Source organism: Gekko japonicus, unplaced genomic scaffold (genome assembly GCF_001447785.1).
Source record: "Gekko japonicus isolate JY-2015 unplaced genomic scaffold, Gekko_japonicus_V1.1 scaffold156, whole genome shotgun sequence".
Classification (NCBI taxonomy): domain Eukaryota; kingdom Metazoa; phylum Chordata; class Lepidosauria; order Squamata; family Gekkonidae; genus Gekko; species Gekko japonicus.
In genome coordinates, this window is record NW_015166424.1 from 984,047 (window position 1) to 1,011,279 (window position 27,233).

At 42.5% G+C, this 27,233-nt stretch overlaps 1 protein-coding gene across 1 annotated transcript in view; it reads right to left on the reverse strand.

The window, feature by feature from the left end:
* Window positions 1-27,233, reverse strand: part of SPON1 (spondin 1) — a 470,884-nt gene that overhangs the window by 80,843 nt on the left and 362,808 nt on the right. Inside the window, exon 7 of the mRNA XM_015411716.1 lies at window positions 14,062-14,126. Within this exon, the coding sequence (XP_015267202.1) occupies window positions 14,062-14,126 (65 nt within the window). The remainder of the gene's footprint in view (window positions 1-14,061; window positions 14,127-27,233) is intronic.

The window sequence follows — 27,233 nt, forward strand, 5'->3', positions numbered from 1 at the left end:
CAGAGAAATCCAATCATTTTTTCTTCTTTCTTTGACAAGCCTTTATTGGCATATGTATATACATACAATAGGAGATCAGATTAAATATAGATCAAAAAATACAAATCCATATAGGGTAAAATTAGTTGGAGAGATTAACTGTGTGGACCCAGGAGCTAATAAAGATTCCTCCAAATGAGAGGGTAGAGGCTACTGCCTTTACTGCACTAGATGTGAAAACCCTCTTGAATAAGACATTCCTGGATCCAAAGGAACCAAACAAGTATCATTTTGGGAAATGTAACCATCAAAACCTTAAAGGACATTCCATTTGAAATTAGACAAAAGAGGAAAAATTACAAGGACTTAATTTCTTTCCTTCAAACTAATGGGATATCGTACAGATGGGCGGTTCTGGAGGGTGTCATCTTTAAGATCAATGATAGAAAAGAGAAGATAGACTCCACTTTTAAAGCTAAATAACTTTTAATATGTCAGCTGGGGACAGATGAAGAGTCCAAAGAGGAAGAAACGAAATCTAGTGATTCTGCTACCTGCCAGAGTGGTATACAATTTTAGAGACAGAAAGCCAAAGTAAAGGCAGAAGGACTTGGAAAATGGCCTTTTGAAGCGAAGAACAAGAAGATGATCAGAGATTTCTCTCATAACAACTAATAAAATAACATATAAATAGCGAATTGTTATAAGCAAGAATTCTACAAGTATATTGTGATATTAACACTTATAGTACTAACATTTTTACTAACAGTGAAAAGATCTCCCCCTCTTGGGGTTTTAGTTTAGTGTGGTTTGCTTTCCTTTATCCTTAGTTGTAGTCCCTTCCCTAATATTTCTTTGTAGTTTTTGTAGTATTTGCAAAATAAAAAATATCCCTCCAGGGACTTTTTTTAAAAAAAGGAAAATACAAATCCATATAGGGTAAAATTGAAGCTACGGCACAGAAAACCAGCATAAAAAGAGAAAAACCTAGTGTTTACTTATCAGAATGTATAGCCATAGCACTAAGAAGAAACCTTGCTTCTATTTCAGTTATTTCCATATCTTGATTATCAAGCAAAAACAGAAGCTTAAAATCATCAGGAATCTCTGGGAATTGAGCTAATATAGGGTACAGAAGATCCTGGCAGGGCCCAATCTTTTTTTTTTTTAAACCAACTTTCCAGAATAAGCCAAAATAATTTCCTCAGTGTACACTGTGCTTGTCAGAAGAATCCATCCATCCACCCACCCTCCAAAGAAGTGCGCTTGCACACAAAGGCTTATACCTGGAATAAAATGTTGTTGGTCTTAATGCTGGGACTCCAATTTTCTTTTCTCTCTGTCTCTTTTTTCCTCCTCCCCCCTTCTTCCCCAAAAGAGGAGGAGCAACCCCAGAGAAAAAAGCAGAAGTGGTGTGTGTGTGTGTGTGTGAGAGAGAGAGAGAGAGAGAGAGAGAGTCTCTCTCTCTCTCTGTGTGTGTGTGAATGTGTGTGTGAGAGAGAGGGAGGGAGGGCAGATGATGGCCAGGCAGGCTTGTCTTTTTACCTCTCTGGCAAAGCAGCCACAAGGCTCTCTCTGTGTATGTGAGTGAGAGAGAGAGAGCAAGCAAGAAAGGGGGGGGGGGAGGCTTGCTTTTATATCTCTCCAGCATGAAGCAGCCAGGAAGCTCTCCTCTGTGTATGTGTGAGAAAGAGAGAGAGAGAGAAGGAGGGAGGAGGGAGGGGGGAGGGAGGCAAGAGGCAGGAAGCAAAGAGCCACTGAGAGAGCTGGGGAAAGCAAGCTACGATGCGGCTGCAGCAGCAGCCCTGAGAAGGAAAGCAGAAGAAGGAAGCTGCTGGGGGTGGGGGGGTGTTTGAGCCGTGTGCAGGCCAGATCCAGCTCGCGGGCCACACATTTGACACCCCTGCACTAAATAATCTACTTTCAAAGCACTTTCCAACTGGATTTTTCCAGTTCACACAGTAAAATTCAGCGGGAAGGTGCACTGGAAGTGGATTGAAAGTGGATTATTTCATGTGTGTGACTGCAGCCTCTCACCCTATGGAACCTTGTGCTGACTCCTGAAAAGGTCAGGGGCCCTTTCAAATTTTCTATAGTGGTGCAAGTAAGAAACATGCCTTTAAAAATATCTAATAAAATCAGGAGACTTCACAAATTATTATAAGCTTCAGCAGCTGGGAGTTAAAATCACAACATGGCTTTATTACACAGTGTGTGTGAAAATTACAAGAGCAGTAGCGATGTTGTTCCTAGACCAATAGCATTTCGAGTCATTGACAGCATTGCGCAAGGGATGCATTCAGAAGCAGTCCCTACACTCCAAAATGGCTCATTTGCTTTCCAGTTAATTCTATTTTCCCCATAGGTCCTGGTAGACAAAAATTGCTTTCGTCATATAATTTACAGTAGAGTTCTACTGAAATCAAAAACAAGACAAAAAATTAAACCCGTGTCCTACAGTTAGTATATTTTATGTTAGATGGTAGTCCATCCCCCAACTGCATTTGCATCTACACCTCCTTTTCATGATGAAAAGTCTGGGGTGCAGAACTCTCATAGGTTCAGATTCATTGAACAATATCTTGCCACACCAAGGACAGGAACAGAATGGTGCTTTCCTGGCATTCTTTTTTTAAATTGGAAACTGGGAACACTAAAACCAAGTCGACTGCTAAAACCAAGTTCACTGGAGACAGTTCCACTCTTCTGTTTGCCTGGTGAGCTGTAAGAAGCATTGTGGGTCCCACAAGGGGGAAATGAGAGCTAACTGTTTAGAGAAAGCTGCTAAATGTCCAGCTGTACTACAGGGATTTCTTTTTGTTGCAGGAGAGCGGCTAATAAAGAGCAGCTGGCAGCTTCATTCTGAAGCCTCCTTGCCCATCCATCTGCATGCCACCTTCCATTTTCTCTGTGGCCTCTGGAGTCACCTGCTGTGGAAGAGAAGTGAATGGGAAGCCAGCCAAGAGCAGCTTGGTTTGAAAACACTTCTGAAGCATACATATGCAAGTGAAAAGAGGAAGGAGAATCTGTGAAGAGGCAGGAGATGAAAGTAGTAAAAAGGCCTCCAGTGTACCTATGTCATATTGTTATTACAACCATTGGCTTAGAGCAGCCACTTGGTCATGCCCTATTTGCTGCAAATTTACACTGGGAACTCATGGCTTCTTCTGGGGCCACCCCATACCTTCTGGGGACTCAAAGTATATCCCAGAAGCAATGCTAGAGCTTTTCGTGGAAGCGAGGATTCAGCAACCTCAGAGAACCCCTTTTCCTTAAAGCCTCCACCGGTTTTCATCCTCAAAAAGTACAAGGAACTCTATCTACATTTGCTCACATTTCTTCTCTTGATCTACTTGTCTGCTTCTCTCACACTGTCAAATTGTAAAGCAGCATGCACATTGGTATTGCTATTTATTCATTTATCACAGTGGCAGTGAATGAAACCCTTTCGTGACCTTTTAAGGGACACTTCAGATTTAAGAGGGGTTTTTAATTACCTTATTCATTAATAACTTGTAACTTGGCTTGAGAATTTGAGACAGAAGAAAGATTTTGGGAAAGCAGAAAACACTACAAGTACACAGAAAATGAGTGCAGCTTTTTTTTTTTTTAAGAATTCTATATATTTCATTTTTATTTGACTTCACAACAGGAGGCAGCTTTTCCGTAAGCAGCTGCAACACTCTTGTAGTGGCTTCATATACCAGTTCACATGACTGGTAATAGTTAATCAAGGAGTCTTCACGTTGAGCAAACATATAATGGCAAAATGCCCATAGTCCTATCTAGTTACCTCAGAAACCTTATCAGAGTCTATGTATACGGTCAAAGAACTGGCGATTCAAATTCTATCCCTGTATTATTTTAGGAGGCCTTCTTTAAAGGCTCTGATTCCTATCAAATCTATCATAAGTGACAGATTTTCTAGCAGTAACTTAAATATCAGTTTAATTAATACAATGAACGTTTTCTTTTGGTCCTACCAAAAACATTCAGTGCAAATGAAACCTAACTGGAAATATTAAAAAATTAACGCTCCCCTGAGGCTTGGGATTAATCATGTTAATAACCTGGCCCACGTGGTATCCAATTGACAGCTTTGACAGATGTGGTGTGAGAGCAGAGCACATGGAAACGGCTTCTGCGCCACATTTATTGGCCTGAGTCCTTCTTCACCAAGCGGTTTAATTATCACAAGTGGCTCTAGACTGATTCACAGCTTCATTTATAAACCACAGGTTATTAAATGGTTACAATCTCAGCAAAAATTACACTTGGCAAATAAATCTTCATGCTGAGAATGAGTGTGAGATGTAACGGGAACAACATGGAGGGTACTGTTAATTGCCTCAGCTGGACATGTGTTGATTAATTAAGGACACTTTGGAAAGTGCTCTTCATTTTTTGTGCTATGGCTGTCAAGCTGTTTAGTTATTAAGCTTGGTTGCTTCCCTGTTGGTGTCCCTTAGGAATGTCCATAGGTGGGTTGTATAGGCTGGAATATGAAAACAGCTGCTTTGGTTTGGGGTCATCACTGTTATTAGCAACAGTGAACAGGGCAGGGAATTGAGGTGTCAGTTTCTTTTACTCAGAGTTTTCGTAAGTGTTCCTGAGTGGCAAGCGGAGGACAGCGCCAAAGTTGAATAATGTTCCCTGTCACATTGGCTCAAATGTTCCCAGCATGTTTCTCTAGAAACGGACAAGAAAAGTTTACAGCCACTGTTCCATTTGGCCATTAAAGCTTTTCACAGTTCTCATCACTGTTTGTCTAAAATAGCAAATTAAAAATTATTGCATTGAGACATGTAGCCATTCCAAACACTACCATGTTGGGAGTTGTCTCCTCATCCAGACCTTTTCATTCTTGGCACAGAAAAACAACTCAGTAGTCTACAAGTAATACTGATTTTGTTTAAAAAAAATGCATGCCATTGTATTCTAACTTGCACAAACCTCCTATGCAATTCACATAAGCCAACTGATCACAGTGGATGCCAATCTACTTGCCAAGCCAAAATGTGTATGTGGATTAGCTCTCTCCAGTGAATCTGACTGGAAACCTAGCCTGGATTGACCTCTACAGATACTCGGGCTCCAGTTCTCAGAAATTATTGCTGGATAAATTGACAGGAAATAAAATGTTTGGAATTTATTCTGACAGGGGAACTACATATGACAATCAGGAGAGTAATGCTTAAATCATACAAATTCTAACAACATTTCCCTTATTTATTGAATGCAACATTTTTGTGCCCACCATTAGGGTGGCAAGCTATAAAAATGTATGGCAACATTCTCCATTTTGCTTTCATCTTGAACCACAATAAATGGAGGGGTATAAATGTTAATAAATAAAAAATAATCTGTGCAGACTTGAGAATTTGTCTACTATCTAAGGTTCCAGTAACAGTGGAAAAGGAGGACAGGACTTATTTAAAGCAATGGTGTTAGCTGGAAAAGCCGTAATAGCATTTGGATGGAAAGATAAAACCAAATGGACAGTAGCAAATTGGCAGAATTATTTATTTGAATATATTCAATCAGACATAATAACTATTGTAATCAAGAAGAACAATGGGAATCAAAAATAGGAAAGATAAAGAAAAAATGGCATTTGTATTTAAAATGGGTCATGGAAGGTCAAAGGTCTGACGTTCGGTGGAAGCTCCTAGGTTTGTGCCCCTGGCTAGAAAGGATAAGTAGTTAAGAAGGGGGGGGATAGAAAATAAGAAAAGGCAGATGAATAATATGCGAGAAAAATAACCATCCAAGTCATACTAAAACTCCCCACCTCTGATTGCAGAACAAGAATAATCTTCGGCTACAAATGTAAAGAGAAAAAGGAAGAAGAAAAGGGAACCAAGAAGGACGCGAGGAAATAGAGGAAGCAAGAAGGACAAAAGGAGGACTTATATAAAGGACCATTGCCGAAGACACAGAAACAGCTATAAACTTTGAGGAGGGAGGAGGGAGGGTAGAGTATACAATATGTATGGGAATAGGGATGTGTTTGAATGTAACATGGGGAAAATATATAATAATAATAATTAAAAAATAATAATAAGGTTCCAGTAACAGTGTTGCAGGAATTGAGGACATTGAGGGCACCTTGGCATGCTCTATGCCAAAGAGCAAGTTTGTTATGACTTATTTGTTGGATGTTTTGCAGATAAAGTTACTCACGTCCACCACAACTTAGATTCTGAAAGTTTGGCAGTTCAGTCACAGAGCAGGCTTTGGCGGGGTAGGGAGGGATATAAATTAGAATATAAATAAATGTTTATCAGAGAAACATTGGATTAATTTCAATTAATTCGATTTGAGATATGTACAAATTGCATGGAGGACTTTGGCCAACATCCTTAATGCTCTCCATTGCCCTTCATGGGTTATTAAAACTAGCTGGAGAGATTAACTGTTTGGACCCAGGATCTAATAAAGATTCCTCCAAATGAGAGGGTAGAGGCTACTGCCTTTACTGCACTAGATGTGAAAACTCTCTTGAATAAGACATTCCTGGATCCTAAGGAACCAAACAAGTATCGTTTTGTGGTGAAAAGATGCATTGAGCATGCATCTAAAAAAGGGGGGGATTGGAGGGAGGATGGGAGGATAGGAGCGGTTTGGAGGGCGAGGGGCAGGAGTGGGAGGAGATAGATTGCAGGAAACCACTCCAAGGCTGTAATGCAAAAATGAAACCCCCGGAGCGGACCCGGGGCAGACTGGCTGGAAATGCTTTAAATGTGAAATTGACAAAAAAAGTGAGAAATCGGCCTATGTTTGTCCGTTGTGATGGTCATTTGAGGCCCTGCTTCTCCTTCCACCTGATTCAAAGTGTTAGAGTCGGGTCTTTTCAATTGTGATGCCCCAGTTTTAAATGCTCTGCACTTGGATGACTACCTGGTTCCTGGTTTGTTTATCTTGCTGGTGCTTTTAGGTGCTATTTCCCTCTTCCTCCCCCTCCTATGATGTTGCATTTTTAAGCCTGCTGCTCTTAGATGATATTGGTGAATTGTTGGTTTTATGATATCTATACTATCTGCTATATTTTATTTTAAACTCCTGGTTTTTAAAAATATTTCTGGCAATCTGATTTAGTATATTGTTAGCTACTCTGGGAACCAGTTTTTGTTCCTTTTGTTTGTTGAAAGTTGAGGTAAAATAAATAAACATATTTGGCCACAGTTTTTCCAAATAATTAAAGTGACTTTATTTTGAGAATAAAAACTCTAGATAAGAGTAAGAACTATCAAAGAGGTATTCAGTGAAATGATAATTTGCAAAGAGCCTAAAAGATAAAAACTATTCAGAATATCAAATAAGGAATGAATTGACCACATTGTGATCTAGATTTAACATGTATATCATTTAAGATACAACAATAGGATAGCACCAGCTGTGCTCAATGTATATTTATAAAATGTAACAATAGGTTAGTTACTCTGAGGCATGTTGGGTCCAACTTACATAGTAGCAACCCTTGTAGGTGCTTTCTAAAACTTAGGAGACCTGGCCCATATGTAAGTAGATTATGTAGTGGTTCATATTTTCTGTTTTGTAAATTATATTATTCATTCTTAGGAGACATTATCTTTTACAGAAAACCTGAATAATGTTTACCTGTTAACAAACTGCTATGAGACTTCCGGTATTGGGTAAGATTGCATGAGACTGTATAAAATAAGGGTTCAATGTTGATAAAAAATGGATATGAAAAGGTTGTGAAATATTATGTGGTTTAAATGTTTGTATTTTATTAGTACGATGTATTCTATTTTTATAGCTTGTAGCTCCTGAGGAAGGACCTGAAGTCCGAAACACTAATCAATACCTAGGAAAAGTGTTGGACATCTGTCTTCAATGTGGACATCTATTTCAGACTTTATTGTTCTGAGAGATTGTTATTCTGGACTTTGTTCTTTCCCTTTGGGATATTATGAATTTGTGTATTGTCCTATGATGGATTACATGCATTGAATTATTTATTGTATTGAAGTCTCTTTTCTATAGCTCTTGGGTGGGTTGGTCAGTGCACAGTTGTTATTTATTGGTTTTTCTTGGTCGTTATCATTTAAGATAAACATTATTTCTTGACATGGAAAAGTCGCTATGAGACAAGCATGCCACATCAATTATAAGTGCTTAACATACTAATGTCATATTACATAGTGGAGAAAATATTATTCCCCATGTCATACAAACACACAAAAATACTAGACTTTTGGCTTTTTTTGCCATCAAATCACAGCTAACGTATGGTGACCCCCATGGGTTTCAAGGCAAGAGACGTTCAGAGGTGGTTTGTCACTGCCTGCCTCCATGTCATGACCCTGGCATTCCTTGGCAGTCTCCCTTCCAATTACTGACCAGGGCCAACCCTGGTTACCTTCTGACAGTATCAGGTTAGCCTGGGCTACCTAGGTCAGGGTAGACTTTTGCTTAACACACTGAAAATAACAGTATTTCATTAACATGGAGGTGCACTCAAATGAAATATGCTAACATGCAGGTTTTAGGTAGCAAAACCACCTTTTTATTTTAATATTTATTTATTGTTTTGCCTGAAATTAGAAGGTTATGATTTAGCCATGGGTTGGCATGCCTATATTTGGTATGAAAAAGACATATCACACCAACACTTTAAAAATCATATTACAAGATCAGCTCTACTTGGTGTATATAAAAAAGTAAAGGTAAAGGTTCCCTTGCTCAAAAGCCAGTCGAATCCGACTCTAGGGTTGCGGTGCTCATCTCTGTTTCAATGCCGAAGAGCCAGCGCTGTCCGAAGACGTTTCTATGGTCATGTGGCCAGCATGACTAAACACCAAGGCGCACGGAACGCTGTTACCTTCCCACCGAAGTGGCACCTATTTATCTACTTGCAATTTCTTGCTTTCGAACTGCTAGGTTGGCAGGAGCTGGAACTAGAGATGGGAGCTCACTCCATCATGCGACACCCAGGTCTCGAACTGCTGAACTGCTGACCTGACACAGCCTGCAGTTCAGCGTCTTAACCACTTGAGCCACCGCAGCTTGGTGTATGGAAACTAGTAAAAGAAAAATTTTATACCAAAATACCAAAATGGGTCTCGCCACTGGAAGCTTTTGTAAAACCAACACTCCAAACAAAATATAATAAAGAAACTTATGAAAACTTCTTGGATCAGACAAACAAACTAAAATCGGAAGAAGAATTAAATTTACAGTATAACATAAAATTATCCTGGTGGGAGCAGATACAATTAAAGTCAAGATACCAAAAAGATCTAAACACAGGTTTCGATGAAAACAAGAACGAGCTAGAAAAAAAGGTAGCAAAAACCATCTTATGAAGAATTTAAAACACCAAAAACTAACATGAGAAGCATGCCTACCAATTTAGCTCAAATTTCGCTGTTATAGTTTGACTACTGACTATTATATAATAAAAGCATATTGCAAAGATCTGGTAATGTGTTATAAATAAAGTGCTGTCTTATATTATGTCAAACCAATATTTTGACCAGCAGAAGTCTACTCTGACCAGCAGAAGTTTCAGGCAGAGGATTTTCTCAGATCTGTAAAGAGACCATTCTACTCACAAAGAATTTGGCCCACAACTGTATCTGTTTTACATAATTAACTGTTCTCCTATGCACCTCATTACAAATGCCAGTGGAAAATTGTATTATAAAATTTGAAAGGAATTCTGGAGGAAGCAAAAAAAAAGGGGGTTTCACTAAATCTAGCAAGATTTCCCAGGAGGGTTTTGTACATCTCCGAGTAGCAACCCTCCCCAACTACAAAATTATCCTTAGCTGAGGCATGTGATGAGTTTTGAAGGGAGTCAAATTTTAAACTTTGTTGGTCTTAGAAGTGCCACTGGACTCGAACTTTGTTCTGCCGGTTTATACCAACACAGCTACCCACCTAAAAGAACCTTTGTAAGAGTATGTTTTGCAGAGCTTGCATTGCATGGCTGCTTTTGTAGACTTCAGCACCTTTGCACACATAACTGCAGGTGGTTTATGATCTTGAAATACAATCCTCTGAATGGCAGTCTGTGTCCACGCCTGTTTGTGTGCATGAATTAAGGTAGCAATTGTAGATGACTGTTTAAGTTAATCACCAGATACTGATTTTTTTTTGTCTCTCATCCCAAACTAATTCCTAACACTATTATTACTCAAAGTACTGATATTTGGATCACTTCTTGTGGTTTTGTAACGGGGGGAAGTATCATTATATGGCAACTGAAACAGGTACTTCTATAAGCATCAAATATATCTTTAAAGTATTCGGATAAGTGAATATACTTAGGGAATATTTAAATAGGCATTTGAGTAAAAGAGTAAAAAAAATTATGGACTGCTTAGACACCCTGGAAAATCAGATCAGTTTTTTTCCAACTGTTTGTTTTTCGAGGGGGGGGGGGGAATCTTAATTTAGAGCAGTGCTGGAGTGACAGCCTTGGAAAAGGCAACCTACTGTTAATATATAGCATGAACAAAATGATTTAGTAAAAAAAATATATGCTGCAGAGGTTAGGCAAAAGGTTGAGACTATGAAATACCACAGTACAAATGTCACAAGGCTGGCCAAATGAGCATAAGCCTTGAAACACTGAGGGTTTGATGACACTGAACAAGAACAACAAATCAGCAGAAGGATGGCAGTACAATAAAGTAACTTATCTTAGGAAGAGGAAGAAGAGATTGGATTTTTACCCCGCCCTTCACTACCCGAAGGTGTCTCAGAGCGGCTTACGAACTCCTTTCCCTTCCCCTCCCAACAAAAGACACCCTGTGAGGGAGGTGGGGCTGAGAGAGCTCTGACAGAAACTGCTCCTTTTCAAGGACAGCTCTTATCAGAACTACGGCTTGGCCAAGGTCATCCAGCCAGGTGCAAGTGGAGGAGTGGGGAATCAAACCCGGTTCTCCCAGATTAGAGTCCGCGCACTTAACCACTACACCAAACTGGCTCTCACCAGGAGGAAGGAAGGAAGGAGGAAGCAGACACCAGTCTGCCAGAGGACAGTGCATGAGACTCTGCTTGGGGGGAAGCATACAACATATAATTATGCCACTATGAAGCATCGTTTATAACTATGAAGTTTGTTTAGCATAACATGCCACATTGATATAAAGATAAAAATGGAGGAGAACTATGTATGCCACCCTGAACTCCTGGAAGGAAGAGCAGGATTGTCCCGGTCCAGTGGCCTTGGGACGAGGGCGCCCCAACCAGGCCACTCACCCAAGGAACAGCAGAGGAGCAGGGCAGCGGCAACACGATGATGACCGACAGGGCTGCATCGCAGGAGCCCCGGGAGAAACAAACAGCGCCAACCCAGGGAGAGGCAGCCACACCGGCAGAGCACAGCCCCTTGGTCAGGCACCTCAGATCTCTATACCAGGAAGCGGCGAGGCGGAGGCCGCTGAGGGAGGGCTAAGGGCGGGAATGACGGGGAAGCTACGCACACCCATAACCACGCTCGGGATGACCAGAAGGCATCTGGGCTTATCAAGGGGGGGTGGGGATTACAGGTGGCACTGGGAGCAGGACGGGGGATAAAAGGAGAGAGAAGCGGATGTGCCGGGGAGGAGGAAAGTGTGAAGAAACGAGATGGAGAGAAAGAGAGAGCAAGAGATAGAGACGGGACCAAAGGTGTTCGGCACATGTTGGCAGAGGGACGTACGGGGTACTCATAACCCCGTCCCCTGTCTATCTGAGGCCCCTCCACAACCTCCTTCTCTATGAACCCTCTCCAACTCCCAGGGTCGACGCCATGGCCACGGGCGGGTCGACTCCAGGGCCACGAATGAAGCTTGACAAGGATAAAAATGTAATAAATGGTCTACGGATACTGACTGTAATGATAGAACATAAAACTAGCTTGGAACAGACCGGTGAATAGCCTGGAACAGACGACTGGTTCATTTACTACAGCATTCTGAGTCACAGTGGTCAACCACTTGCCCTGAAATGTCAACAAACAAGGCACAAACAATCCCCAGCATGCAGTTTGTCTTTTTTAAATTGTACAATAAAGTTTATTGTAAGTTTGGTAGGATTATTAATATTGCAAACATAGAAACATTTAAAGTGCTAGAACAATACATGGAGTAGTAAACCAACAGAATATTGTGCATTTCAAGGTTTAGAGCAACAATAGTTGTAACTAAAGAAATAATATCAATAGGGTACCATCCATAACCTAGACTGAATTTTAACACATAAAGATATTAACAGTAGCAACAATCATTGGTATATTGAAAAGCATTACCACAACCACAGGTCATCAATTACTTTAGGAATGTCTTGTTGATTGGCTAGGTATTCTAAAATAGGAAACCATGTTGGAACAAAAGTAGAAGAGGCCGGAAGTTTATCAAGATTATCCGAGAGTTTCGCCATGATATATTAAATCCCACAACTTTTTATGTCATTGTAAAAGTGTGGGTGCCATTGTTGTTTTCCAGTGCGTAGCAATGACAGTTTTTGCTGCAAAAAGCATCAAAGAGACCCTTTCTTTGTTTTGAACAGAGAGGCTGCAACATTTTTGATATGGGTCTCTTGGAGGAGGAGGATGTCCAGATTTAATTTCACAATTTGACTCTGAACTCTCTTACACTTAATGATGTTGTCCAGCCTTTGCACATTATAAGAAATTTTTTTGATGGTGGATTGCATGCTGACACTTAAACTGAAACTCATTTCTTGACTGTGGCAAGAGAACCTATGCATGTAGAACTTCATGTGCCCATCTTTTACAACAGCAGTGTGGAGGAGGAGTTTAGAATTCCGTAAGAGAACCTTTGTCTTCCTCATTACGCTACAGATCTCAGTGTTGCTGCTGCTTTGAAACCCAAACTACCTGGGATTACTATTGCTCCCCTATAATTCTTCTGAAACCTAGGCATTAGCCAATAAAGAATTGTTGTTGTTTTCAGAAATGACATCTACAGCAATTCAGCTCTGAAATAAATTAATCCTAGAAACACCATGTTGATTTTTTAAATCTGTATTACTAACATTCTCTGATGGGGAGCCTCACCTCCCTGACAGAACTGCAATTTTCAGTTTCAGGCTGTAATGCTCAGCTGACTTCAATAGGACTAACTTTAATAAAACATCCATAAGATCAGGGCTATTTTTGGGCAGGAAGGCACAGGAACGGAGTTCCGGCTGGCTCCCGAGTTGGCCACGCCCAGCAGGAACTCATTAGCATAATAGGCCACACCCAACAGCAGACACTCATTAGGATTGGCTACATTAGGGGTGTGTGGCCTAACATGCAAAGGAGTTCCTGCTATAAAAAAGCTCTGGGTTTTGACAACAAACAAGGTAAGCAGAATAAGAAGCAAAAGGTGAGTGTGTCTGGAAGACCACACTTCTGCGAACATGGGGTGTGTGGCCTAATATGCTAATGAGCTGTGCTGTCAGGGGTGTGTCCTAATAAGCAAATGAATTTCTGCTGTTGGGTGTGGCCTATTATGCTAATGAGTTCCTGCTGGGCTTTTTCTACATAAGATCATAGATCATAGTATTCACTGCAGGTATGCCCTCAGCGCTTAGGAGACATAGAGAAAGCAAAACAGGATTACCTTGTCCACAAGTGACTTGTTGGGTAAGTCACAGGGAATATCCCAGACCACTGCTGGGAACTGCTGAAGGGGTTGCTAGAAGCAGCAGCACCACCAGAAAGTAACATAAAGAGACTTCATGCTGGTATGATGCTGAAGCTGTGGTCATGGCAGCTCTGTCATTCTTCCTGATGACCCCTGGGAAGGGTGCTATGTCCCATTTCAGCAGTGCACAGTGATGGAGGCCTGTGGTCCACACTGCAAGCTGCTGGTAAAATAGTATGCAACCCTAACATAAATGTCCCCCAAACCACCACATCCTCAATACTGTTAGAGTGATTAAATAAAACATATTTTAAAAAAAAGAAGAAGAAAAGAAATTCATTGATCAACAGGACTTTACTGCTGTTCCTTGAAAGAGAGAAATATTTTGGTGGGAGGAAAGATGTTTAAAGCATTCTGTCAGAGGACAGTGAGTAGAAAGTCTTTTGGGAGGTTTAATTTCCTGCCTACTTACACGTTTAGTGGTTGCCAGGCGGGCCATTGTGCTTTTGCTTTGATGACAGTCAAAACCTCATCACTCTGCAAAAGAGAAGCAATAAACATCAATAAATAAAATGATGTTTGGACAGCATTATAGTGAATAACACTCTGCAGTGATTTGTAACCAGCGGAAAAGGCACTTGAATTTAAATTGCTCTTCATAATTCCTGAGAAGGCAGATATATTTCATTCCTTTTCCTATTCAGGTAGTGTATTTCCTCCTTTGTGAGAAACAGAGGGATGGTACTGACAGTGTTTGATACTTGCAGGGTGACTTTTTGAATTGATTAAGTGATTGGCACATAGACATAAAAATATTAGGCTGAAACTAGTTTCCCACAGAACTTTTCTAAGGACAATCACCATGAGCAGAATTCAGCTTTTCTGCTGGTTTCTGCTTATGGGTTCAACTCACCAAATGTTACATTGACCACTAGGGTTGCCAGGTTGTATTTTCCTTACAGTGGTGGGATTTGGGAGGGCGTGCCAGGAGGGGGACAGGCCACCCCAACGTGATGACATCACATTAGGGTTGCCAAATGTTACCTACCTTGCCGGCGGGGGACTCCAGCCCGGCTCTCGGAGTTTTCCCTTGTATGGCCGTGGCCCCGCCCCCAGCGTGCCCGGCGTCATAATGTCACTTCCCTGTGACGTGCACGCTGGGACGGGGTTCCCCTCGGGGCCCAAATCCCCGGCGTTGGGGAACGGACCTCTGGGGCAGGGGGATTTCCACCCCCGGGGGGATTTGGCAGCCCTACATCACATGGAGTGCCGTCATCATGCCAGGGATACAGCACCATGTGCGCATCCCCGCTTCCCTCCAACCATTTAAAGGGAACTTTCCCTTTGAATGGTTGGGAGAAAGCAGGGACTGCCTATGCCTGCCCTGTAAGCCTTCTCTGTCTACAGGGCAGGTACAAGCGGGCACCACTCATGCCTGCTTTGTGAGCCATGAGATCCCCACTTGCAGGGCAAGTGCGAGCAGCTACCACTTCAAAAGAGTGGGTGCCGCTCGTGCCTGCCCTGCAAGCCACAAGAGCACTGCTTGCAGGGCAAGTGCGAGTTGCTCCCACTTTTTTGAAGCAGGAGTTGCTTACGCTTGGCTTGCAAGTTGCGATCTCGCTACTTGTAGGGCAGGCACGGGAGGCCCCTGCTTTAAAAGAGCAGGTACCCCTCGCAGCTGCCCTGCAAGCCCTGAGCTGCCAACAAATTTCGGTGTGCAGCCCTGCCTCTTTCAGACCACGTCTCTTTAAATGCTGTTGGGATGAGTTGGGGGGTGCGGGCATGTGCGGCCACCCCTCTTCCTCCCTCTGCAAACTTTAAAGGGCCAGCTGGATGGCCCCTTAAATCTTGTAGTAGGGGGTTGCTGGGTGGTCGGTCTTGGGAGTGGGGCTTCCCCCCACTGGCCAGTTGGCTGGGGGTGGGAAGGAGCCCCCCAAATTGGGAAACCCCTGTGGGACAGGGGAATCTGGCAACGCTATTGACCACCAACTGTGTCATAATTTTTTTCATGCCCACATGATCTCATTAAAAGGTTAGCCTTTGAGCTGCAAATACCATACCAGAAAAGGAAACACAGAGTCTACAGCGCTAGAGATTTAAACTTTCTGTTAATTTTGAGAAAAACTGAAATATATACATTTACTTTCCTATCAAAGCAATTTTTTTTACAGATTGAACAACATTAAATGCATATAGTTAGTATATACAATTTTACTTATAGGTACATGCAGTGCTTGAGAAAAAGTTGCAAACTAATGTACCCTATGCAAGCTTAGCACACATATATTTAATTTTTGCCTTTTGGAGTGTATGAAAAAATAGAAGTTGAAGGAAGAAAACAAAAGAATATGCATTATTTGGACAAAAACTGTTTTATAGAATCACAATAGGTGGGGAGCCTTTGATGTATTGTAATTAAATACACTATAGCATATTAAATGTAGCCAAAATTATTAGCATTTAAGTAAAAAAATTGAAAATGCCGTATATGTCTACAATATAAAAGCCCCCCCCCCCCAGTGCTCCACTGGAAATGTTCAGAAAATCCTCAGATATTTTTTTACACTGAACATATGGAATAAGGAGTTTTTTCAGTACTTCCTAAAATTTCCTGATTTTTCCAGGAGTAAAATTTTTATTTATTTGTTTGTTTGTTTGTTCGACTTTTATCTCGCCCTTCCGCTGAAATTGAAGAAGTCCTCAGACATTTTCATGCTATACATTTTGAGGGGGGTTTTGCCTTAAGAATAATTTTACTCATTCTAAAAGAGAAGATATTTTGTATTCCAACCTTTCATTTCCCAATATTTCCATCATAAAAATGGGGGTTCCCCCCCCCTCAAAAGTGGGGGGAGGGAATGAGGGAAAAATATTTTCCCCAGGTTTTTTTTTCTGGGCCTTCACATCTTTATATACAGCATATGAGAGTGGCAGAGTACCACAGATGTTTGCCACAGTTATTACCCTACTGGTCTGTGAAAAATGGTGCCATCAAACAGGCCCGTAGCTAACATGGGGCCCATGGGGCCCACCCCCCTGCTGTTTTTGCGGGCCCCTCCCCAGATCTTCAGCTCCCCCTCCCTCCCTCCGGCCCCCTCACCCCCTGATCGATCTGAGCCAGCATCTTCCTGTTTGAGCTCATCTGTGATGAGCTGAGTCTCTTTAGGACCCAGCAGCAACCGGTGGTTGACTGAATCACACACACATTGGTCGGATTGCCGCAGTTAGGTCCTCCTGTTGGATTTTCTGCGCCAGGCTCAGGGAAGGAGGGAGGAAACTTGATCCCGGCTCTCCTTTTTTTTTTTTGGAAACACGGCAGCTTTCCTAGACCTTTTAGTGTCTATTAACATTGGGATTCTTGCTCCCCTCAGAGGAAGGCTCTAGTGGGGGCTGTGTGGGTGCATGCCAAGCAGACCCCCCCTTGCCCTGGAGCTGTTCCCCCCCCAAGGCCCCCTTCCCCCTAAAATCCGTAGCTACAGGGCTGCATCAAAATGGATGGGGAGGGGAACCTAGAGGCGCTCTGGTAATGCTTCGGGAATGGAAGAAAACTAGCAAGTGTATACCAACAACACAGGTTATATAAACAATGTGCACTTTCCTGAACAACAAATTTTTCAGTTGCAGATCAACTAGCCCAGTGGCCTCTTAAAACCTTGGGTGGAAAGCAGTTAACAGAATATTTACCTCAGCAATTCACACAGATCCCTGTGTTCCCATGTATGGCTATGCCTACCTCCTTTTTTTTATTTTTTATAAATGTTTTTATTCATTTTCCCCAATCACCCACACCCAACGTAACATGATATAACAAATAAACTATCAGTAGTATTTACAAAGACGGGCATACAGCCATGAGTATTCCTCTTTAAAATTTCCTAATATCATCCTAGTCACTTAGTTACATTTCCATTCAAGTAATCTTTTCCATTTCTTGTTATAGATTTCCTCATCTTTCCCTTTTAGTATATTTGATAATTTATCCATCTCAGCGACATCAAACCATTTTTGAATTACTTCTAATTTGTCTGGAATTTTCTCACTTTTCCAATATTTGGCATAACATATTCTGGCGGCAGTTATACAATACAATAGCAATGTTTTCTCTTCTTTACCCCTTACATCAGGAATAATATTTAAAAGGAAGATTTCTGGTTTTACCGGTATTGCTAGGCCCATAATTTCTGCTATCCATTTCTGCTATGCCTACCTCCTTGAAGGAAATTTATGAAAACAAATTCTCAGAAAGGGTCCAAGTCTGTGGGAATGGCTGCCCTGCCTGCCTAGAAGCATCCTCAGCTTCCTTGTCAGTGCTATAACACACAACCAGAGGTGTGCAAAGGAGTACGTTTTGTAATGAATTTTACAAAAATGTCCAGAATGTAAGTTGTTACACATAGAGTTGCCAACCTCCAAGTGGGGGCTGGAGATCTCCTGGAATCCCAACTGATCTCTAGACTACATAAATCATTTATTTATTCATGGTTTATTTGAAACTTTTATTCCACTTCTCCTGGAGAAAATGGCAGCTTTGGAAGGTGGACTGTGTGGCATTATAACCTGCCCTCTCTAAATCCCACTCTCCACCAGATTTGAGGCTCCACCCTCAAGTCTCCAAGAATTTCTGAAGCCGGAGTTGGCAACACATACAGCCTAACAGTGCATCAGCAGAAGTACCATGTGGCTTGTCAGAACAGGATACCACAAATCCCCACATTTGAGAATTCCACATACAACTTTTCTGTAAAAATGTCTTCAGAGGTCAAATGTAATGTTAAATATTACTAGTGTTTGAGAAATGGATCCAGTGATTTACAGAAGCAAAGATGGACCCAGTGCTTTACAGAAGCACAGATGGTGGATACTTTCTACATTCATCTTCCACTGCAATCCTTTCCAACCCCAGGACAGTTTATTCCTTGGTTTACAGGTAGGGTTGCCAAATGGGCCCGGGGGGCGGGGAATCCCCCACTTCGGAGGCCCAATTTCCACCGCGGCGGAATTGGGCCCCGGGGGGAACCCCACCCTCGAAGCTGCGTCACCAGAGGTGATGCAGCCACGTTGCTGACGTTGGGGGCATGGCTGAGCTCGTCGGGGGGGAAACCATATGGGTTTCCCCCCGATGAGTTCGGCCACGCCCCCCACCTCCGCACCAGTTGTCCATCCCATACTGTCATTGGGAAAATGGCCGGACTGAAAGGATGAACAAAACTATTGGTCAGATGCTCCGCAAGTACGCATCTGACTATCATAAAGACTGGGAGCAACATCTTTGTTACTTAGTGGCTGCCTATAATGACACATTTCAGGAGTCACTGCAATTCAGCCCAAATGAATTGGTTTTTGGCAGGACTCTGAACACCCCTCTACGTATGCTTAAACAGCAATGGGAAGGTATTTCGGATCTGCGGCCTGTCTCGGTAATGGAGTACTTCCAAAAGCTGAGAGAGTCGTTGCACGGTGTGTGGAATACAGCCAGAAAGCACCTTGTCAAGGCCCAGCAGACGCAAAAGCGATTCTATGATAGAACTGCTGTGCCCCGGGAATTTTTCCCTGGTGACCAGGTCCTGATGCTTAGACCGGTGAGGAGTCACAAGCTGGTTGCAAAATGGTTCGGTCCTGGTAAAGTTGTGGAAAAACAGAGTGCTGTACACTATCTGGTAGAATGTGAAGCTGAGCATTCTCATCCTAAGCTATATCATGTAAACAGCTTGAAAAAGTTTTTTGAAAGGGCGCCTAATGTGTTGGCTTACCATCTAAAGGGTGATGTACCCGAGCAACCCTTAGATTTGCTGGAGGAATGCAAACAGGAGGGAGGCCTTGACCAAGTAGTGCTGGATCCTGCCTGTACCCCTGACCAGGCTGAGCAGTTGCATGAGGTGTTGCAGGAGTTCAAAGAGCTCTTTACCAGTGTGCCTGGCAAGACACATTTGATCACGCACTCTATCAAAACTGGGGATGTACCACCAATCAGTTCTCACCCCTACAGGGTTAGTGCAAAACATGGGCAAGAAATTGCCAAGGAGATTCAGGAAATGTTGGATCTTGGTGTTATTGTCCCTTCGAAGTCCCCTTGGGCTTCCCCTGTTGTCTTGGTACCAAAGAAGGATGGGGGAGTGAGATTTTGTGTGGATTACAGGCGTCTTAACGCAGTTTCCGTGGCAGATTCCTACCCTATGCCTCGCATAGATGATATGATTGAGAGGTTGGGCCGTGCCAAATACATAACTGTGCTGGATTTTAATAAAGGTTACTGGCAGGTTGGTCTAGATGAGGACGCCAGTGTGAAGTCTGCCTTTATTACACACCTTGGGCTGTATCAATTTGTTGCCATGCCCTTTGGGCTTCGCTCCGCCCCAGCGACCTTCACAAGACTTGTTAATATCTTGCTGTCAGGCTTGTCTGACTTTGCCATGGCCTATCTAGATGACCTGGCTATTTTTAGTGAGTCTTGGTCTGACCACATGTCCCACTTACGCCAGGTGTTGACTAGAATTAAGGATGCTGGCCTCACCATAAAGGTACAGAAGTGCCAGTTTGGCCTTGCTGAGGTTCAGTACCTAGGGCACCGAGTGGGGTGTGGGGCCATTAAGCCTCTAGAGGCTAAGGTGCAGAGCATTTTAGACTGGCCTGTACCCACAACAAAAAAGGAGGTCCAAGCCTTCTTAGGATTGGCTGGATATTACAGAAGATTCTGTGCCCATTTCAGTGCTCTCTCCAGTCCCCTAACTGACCTGTGCAAGAAAAAACAACCTGTTAAAGTGGTGTGGACGGAGGAGTGTCAAAATGCCTTTGATGCCTTGAAACAAGGTCTCGTCAACTCTCCTGTGCTGTTAGCTCCTGACCCTGCCCAGGATTACATTGTACAGACCGATGCCTCTCAGAATGGGGTTGGCGCTGTTCTCTGTCAGAAGGGTGCTGATGGGGAGTTACACCCTGTAGTGTTCTTAAGTAAAAAGTTTGTGCCCAGGGAGAGGCGCTGGTCTGTTGTTGAAAAAGAGTGTTTCGCCATTGTGTGGGCTTTGACTAAGCTCAGACCATACTTATGGGGTGTCAAGTTCCACCTGCAAACAGACCACTCTCCTCTGGTCTGGCTGGACCGTGTGAAGAACTCCAACCAGAAATTGTTGAGATGGAGTTTAGCGTTGCAGGATTATGATTTTTCTATTTCTCATATTAGGGGGTCTCAGAATATTATTGCTGATTCTTTATCTAGGATGTCCCATGACCAAGACCTTGACTGATTGATCTAACCTGTGTTTTTTTTCTGTAACCTTGAAATGTTTTAAGCTATGCCTGGAGGGAAGATGAACCCTTCATGAGTTGTATTGTGTTGTGCTGTGCTTGTTTGGTATTCACTATGTAATGATGTTTTCTGTGTCTGCTGACCTGTGTCATAATTACTGTTATCAAGTAGATGAAAATCGAGGTATCCCACCCCCCCAATTTTCATCTTAAGGGGGAGGGTGTATAGAAATATTTAGAAATATTGATTCCTATAGCCTTCATGTATCCCTTGTGTAATTCTTTTAACCTTCTGTATCTCTGTTGATGCTATAAGGTTCCATGTTTCCCCTCTTGGAATGTAATTGCCTCACCCCCTGGTGTTCTAGCTCCTATGCCTGACCATTTGCTCAATTGCCCTGTCATATAAACACACATGTTTCACACTTCTGGCAGACCTACTGGAGCCTAGTTAGGCCTAGCTGCCAGGAGTCACGTACCACATGGAGGTCTATGAAACCCCACCTTTCCCCACCCTGTTGCCATGACAAACACCAAATTTGGAAAGTACCTATTTCATGGGATTGGCTGGTGGCCACAGCTAATTCTAATGAGATTGGGGGTTAAATTGACTAGCACAGAGAGTGGAGCTCACTTTTTGGCTTACCTCTGAATGTACCCTGAAATGCTGCATCTCTGTTGTGTGCTCTCTGGGAGAGAACAAAGGATTGTTGGGGCACATGGCAGGGACGCTAGACCGAGATGAGACTTAGTGGAATTCATTCAAATGGACTGTCTTGGACTACTGACCCTCCTGAATGTTGGTAAATATACTCTATTGTATAGTTAGGCAAACTGTTGCATAGCCTTTCTTATTTTTCTAATCTCCTATGGTCTGATGGCAACTTCTGCTAAATAAACTATATTCTGTTATCCTGTGTCTGTGTGATGTACATTGACTCTAAGCTTAAATCCTGTGCCTGACCTGCTTTGCCAAAGTGGTGCTACCTTGATTGCTAAGAATATTCTTGGATTAAGTCCTAAAAGCCAGTCAAGAGTTTGAACCTTCTCTTGGGCTGGAAGGGGACTATAGTGAAGGTTCTGGTGGCTGTGTCTGTAAATCCTGAGAGAGACTACCTCTCCCTGGTTTTTCTGTAAAATTCCTTGTCTTAGTCAATGATCCGTTTCCTTTCCCAATCCTGGACTGGTCTGGGAGAGGAGAGAATCATGACAGCAACCCTATTTACAGGACCTATTTCAGGACCTGCAATGGGGAGGGGGCGGAGATGAAATTACCCTCGCCTTCTTCCATACATAGAAGAAGCAGAACAGGTGGGTCATCCCCTTCATCCTTTCCACTGCTTCCTCCTGACCATCATAATTATTAGTCTATATGCGAAAAAAAGAAGAGGACTGATGAGGGGAGAACACAGGAAAAATCTGTCAGTGCCTTCCGATAATAAATTGCTGGCTTCGACCCCAAAGGTGAAATCCTGCTTGGTCAGTGTTTGGAGATAGTTCTCCTCACCTTCCTGGGCACCCACCTGGGAGATTCTGACAGAGAATGTTTCTAGAATATTCACTTCAGGGTGGCCCTCCTCCACTTAAAGTGTAGGAGGGCCTTTTTTTGTAGTACAAGCTCTGGCCATAATATTCAATACATGGAGAGGTGTGGTGGTTGGGCTTAAGGGAGCAGACTGGGAGAGATAAGGCCTTCAAACAGAACTTCTCTGTACTCTGTTGCCCGATGCAATGAGAAAGCAGGACTGTGCCAGATGGCAGACAATAAAGCTGCTTTAGCATATCTCAAGTGTGTGTGTGTGTGTGTGTGTGTGTGTGTGTGAGAGAGAGGGAGAGAGAGAGAGAGAGAGAGAGAGAGAGAGAGAGAGAGAGAGTTAGTTTAGTTTCAGGGATTTGCAGTAGCAATCAGACATGTGCCAATATTATTATTTTTGCCAGCACAGCTAGAAACAGCATGAAAGATACTTTTTATTTGCAAGGGACCATTGTTATGAAAACATAATCAATAGTAGACATATTGCAGCTTCTCTTAAATATAACAATAGAGAGCGATTTTATCCCCATTCTTCACCACCCGCCTCAATTTCATAAAAGAAATGAGAAGAATATATCATACCTGTGCAAGGCTGAGGAGTGAATAGAAGTGTGGTGTTTTTTTCCTGTAGCTTATACGAATCCCTGTATCAGCAATTTTGAAATTATATGTAGTGTAATAAACCTCAAACTAAACCAGGAGCCTGCTTTAACAAGGCTCCGGTGCACAGAAAACATCTATCAAATGTTTCTTAATACTCCCCCCCCTCCTTTCTCCCTATTTCCCTCAGGATCCTTTCCTGGTAAATTGTTTAAGGGAATATGAAGTTCACAACTCACTCCCATGATTTCTGCAGCCACAAAAAAAAAAAAAAAAAAACCTTATTCTCCAATTAAACTCAAAGCCCACACCATACATTATGTGTAATTGGCAGCTCCAACTGAGCTGTCCTTTCAGGTTAGTGATAATCTTACCATCCTCTGCTTGACAGAAATGATTCTGATACCTCAGGCAAGCTCTAATCCACATATGCCCCAGTTTAGGGAAATCAATTTTCACAGGCCGTTTTTGCTATTGTCATTACTTTCCTCTCCCCCTCTTCACTAAGAGGAAGGGAAATATCTGCAGCGCTGATAGCCCGTGAAACTTTTCCAGCTCCTCCTTGGTTCAGGACTTTCAGCTACAGCTGGAGACAGCAGCTTGAAATAATTAATTTTTAATGAAGAACTAATATGCTGTTTTCATTAAGACAGGCGAGGGGCCCAACAAGTTCCCAGCTGGGGCAAATTAGAATTAAAAAGTCACTGTATTAAATCAATAATGATATGACATTTTATCCTCGTCTGGTGAGAACCTGCTTCTATACGTTTATATGCCACATTCATTGTAGTCATTCCTACAACTGGACTGAATGTGTGGTAGTACTCAATTTGCCTCAAAGAATCTTGTGTTGGATCAAATGAAAAATTCCTCACTCGCACACAATGCAAAATACTAATGTCCCAAACTGCTGAGGTGTATAACCATTTTTTGTTTTTCTAGTCCCAACGGACACATAAAAAACTAGTTAGCATTGTCATGTTAGTGTTAATATGTACAATATATTATTTACAGGAATAACAATGTGACAATCACTTCTGCAGCTGCTTACACACTAATAATAGAATATGTGACTCACTGATATAGGTACCTTTTCTATGGTCAGATAGATATCTTGACATTAACAGTGCAATTCGGGGTGTGTATGTGTGTCAGCTGGGTAGTATGACAGTGTGTCTCTGAGATGGGGCGTGGTGCCAGGAGGCCCTGCTTTGGGACCTATGAACACACACACACACACACACACACATACACACACACACACACACCAATGGCCTTGGATATAGGAACCATTATTACTGGGCTCACGAAAGGAGAACAGGAAAGGCAAATGCAGAATCCCATCCCAGGGCAATTGGTCCCCTCCCCTGCTCACCTGCCAGTATGTGGTGGTCCCTTCAAGCTGAGCCTCCAAAGACGGTGTTATGTCTTAAGGCAATAAAGTTGGTTAGCTTAAACATTTCTATTAACAAACTGCAGTGTTTGGATTGAAGAACTAACCAATCAGTGAAGCCTATGTTTTAGGCGGGAACCACTCTCATTGGTTCCAAGCCTGGTATTTCTATTGGTCATTATCTGTTTGTTGGGTGTGGTTTACACCACTTCAAATCGTATATAAGTCAGTCTGGTTCTATGCATTTTTGTCTTGTGTTGTTATGAGCTGAATAAACATGAATCACTTGTTTAAGAGCTGCCTTGATCTCAGGGGAACAGGAAAGGCAGGTGCAGATTCCCATCCCAGGGCAATTGGTCCCCTCCCCTGCTCACCTGCCAGTATGTGGTGGTCCCTTCAAGCTGAGCCTCCAGAGATGGTATTAGGTCTTAAGGTTTTTATTGATTTTTTTTCAGACTATAAAACTACAACGGAAAATATGGGAAAGGGAACTACATCTAGGGAAAAAAGAAAAAAGACCCACAACTAACTAAAAACCCAAGAGTAGGAGATCAATATATCAGCTTAACACCATGCTATTTTCAAAAAGCTACTAATAATACAATGAACTTAGATGGTTATGCTAGATGAATTATCATTTAACCATCCCTTTAACTGTTTAAAGAAATTCCCAGAGCATCCCCAAGTTATTTCAACATTTTTTTCAGGCACAAATCAGAGTCCTTCAGCCCTTATTTATTCTTATCTTTTCTAATCCTCAGTTTATATGAGCTTTTGGGGGCAGCTGCCCCCTTTTCAGAGGGTGAGTCCTCGTCCGAAGACCCCGAGCCCAACTCGCCATCAGATTTGCTTTCTTTTTCCTCCCCTTTGCCCTCTTCTGGTTCCCCAAGCTGTGTCCACAGAAATTCACATTCCCCTAGCTGTGTCCGCAGAAATTAAAAACAGAGTCAATCTTTTCTTTTTTATCGTTCAGCTTGAAAATGATGCCTTCTGGGGTTAACCACCTGTAACTGGCTGCTGGGATTACCCACCTGTAACTGATTCTATTTGTTTGTAAGAAAAGGATTAATTCTTTATAGTTCTTTATCTTCTGTCTTACGTCAAATGGAATGTCTTTTAAAATCCTGATATTATTGCCCCCAATTTTCAAGGGTGTTCCCGAAGTTGCTTTCAAAATAGCATCTCTCACATGTCTCTTAGAGAATCTGACCACTATTTCCCCAGGCAGATTATTTTCCTTGATGTATGATGAATAGGACCTGTGGACCACATCCATCTCGCTGCAAAGGTATTCCACTGTTGAATCTGTCATTGGGGCTATTGCTTCACTCAACTGTTGCTTCAGATTCTCTCCTTTAATTTCCGGGACCCCTTGAAACCGTAGGACCAAATTTGCTTTATCCATTTGTAGCTGTAAAAGCTTTGACTCTTCCGTAGCTTGCTTCATTTCCAGCTTTTGCACCTTTTTCTTAACTTTTTTAGTAGTGATGTCCATTTCATTCACCTTCTCTCCCATTTGTTCTGTTGCTTTTAAGGATTGAGTCAGTTGCATCTGCTGCGCTGTTACACTCTGCCCAATTATTGACAGTTGTTGTTTAATGCCAGTGATCTCGTCCAGCAGGGGGTGCAGGGAGTCAGCCAAGAGTTTTGAGAGCTCAGTGACCTCATCCGTTCGAGGACTGCCCCCTGGTTTCGATTTCAACAGCTTCTCTTTCTCCGATTTCTTCCCCACCATCTTTTTGCATTTGTTTACTTTTCAAAAAAGTTGCTAAAGTCTCTGATATTCACCCGAATACTTTTCTGCGCTCTGGTAAGTGTCTTAAAACAGTTTTAGTCGCTTATTTTTCCGCTCCCCCCTCTTTCCTTCTGTGTTCCGTCTATGCATTTGGGAGGGACCCCTCCCCCGCTCGCTTTTCTGTCACTCTTTGGGGGGGCAGCTTCTTTTTATATCTTCATGCTCGCTTCAACCCAACTCACAGTTCGTTGTTGGCCATTTGGCCTCGCTCATCATCATTTATTTCGCCTGGTCTCCAATGCTTGTCCCGGTCAGCAGCACTCATACCATGCGGTCACTCAGTGGCAGGACCTTCGGGGCGGGGGGGTGCCTCAATTCTCTGGCATTCGGCCATCGAAGAGATCGCCCCTCAAAAGCCCCCTGCCTGGGAGCCTTTTACCAAGGCTCCGGGGGGGGGGGGTTGCGACCCGTCGGACTCCCTCCCACACGCTGGTGTGCAGTTTACATCCCCGGGATGTCCGGGAGATGTGTCTGCCTGCGTGTCGCCATAAACCGGAAGCTCGTTCCCATGCCTTGATCATTAAAGCTGCCTGAAGTCTAACTATGTGATGTTGAGGTTCCTTCCAATCCTTGCCTTTAGTGATTCCCCCATATATTATACCTTTCAGATTGCAGCTGGAAGATCAAATGTCTAAATGCTTCTCCATATGTGTATGAGCTAGCATCAGGAAACAAAATCTACATTAGCATTTTTCTTGGGATGCTTGAATTTTGCATATGTAGGGAGTATTTTATGTGGGATAGTATGATTTCTCCTTCCACTTGAAAATCCATCTGAAGCCTCACAAACTGACATTAGGCCTTCTGTTTAAGTTCTGTTGATTGCCAGTTTTTCCCTTATACATACGACATAGGTCCAATTCCAAGCTCCTGTAAGGTAAACAACTTCAAATCCATTTCTATCGGAGAGTTTACATAGAGTGAATTTTGCCAATTTTACTTTCCAAACAACTTCATTTATATGACAGTGATTTTCTGAGGCAGAATGAAGATGCTCCTATATCTTGACATTTGGGAAATGGTGGTACTTGAGAAAACCACCCTTCATCATAAATGAAGATTATAGATATGCTTGTGCTG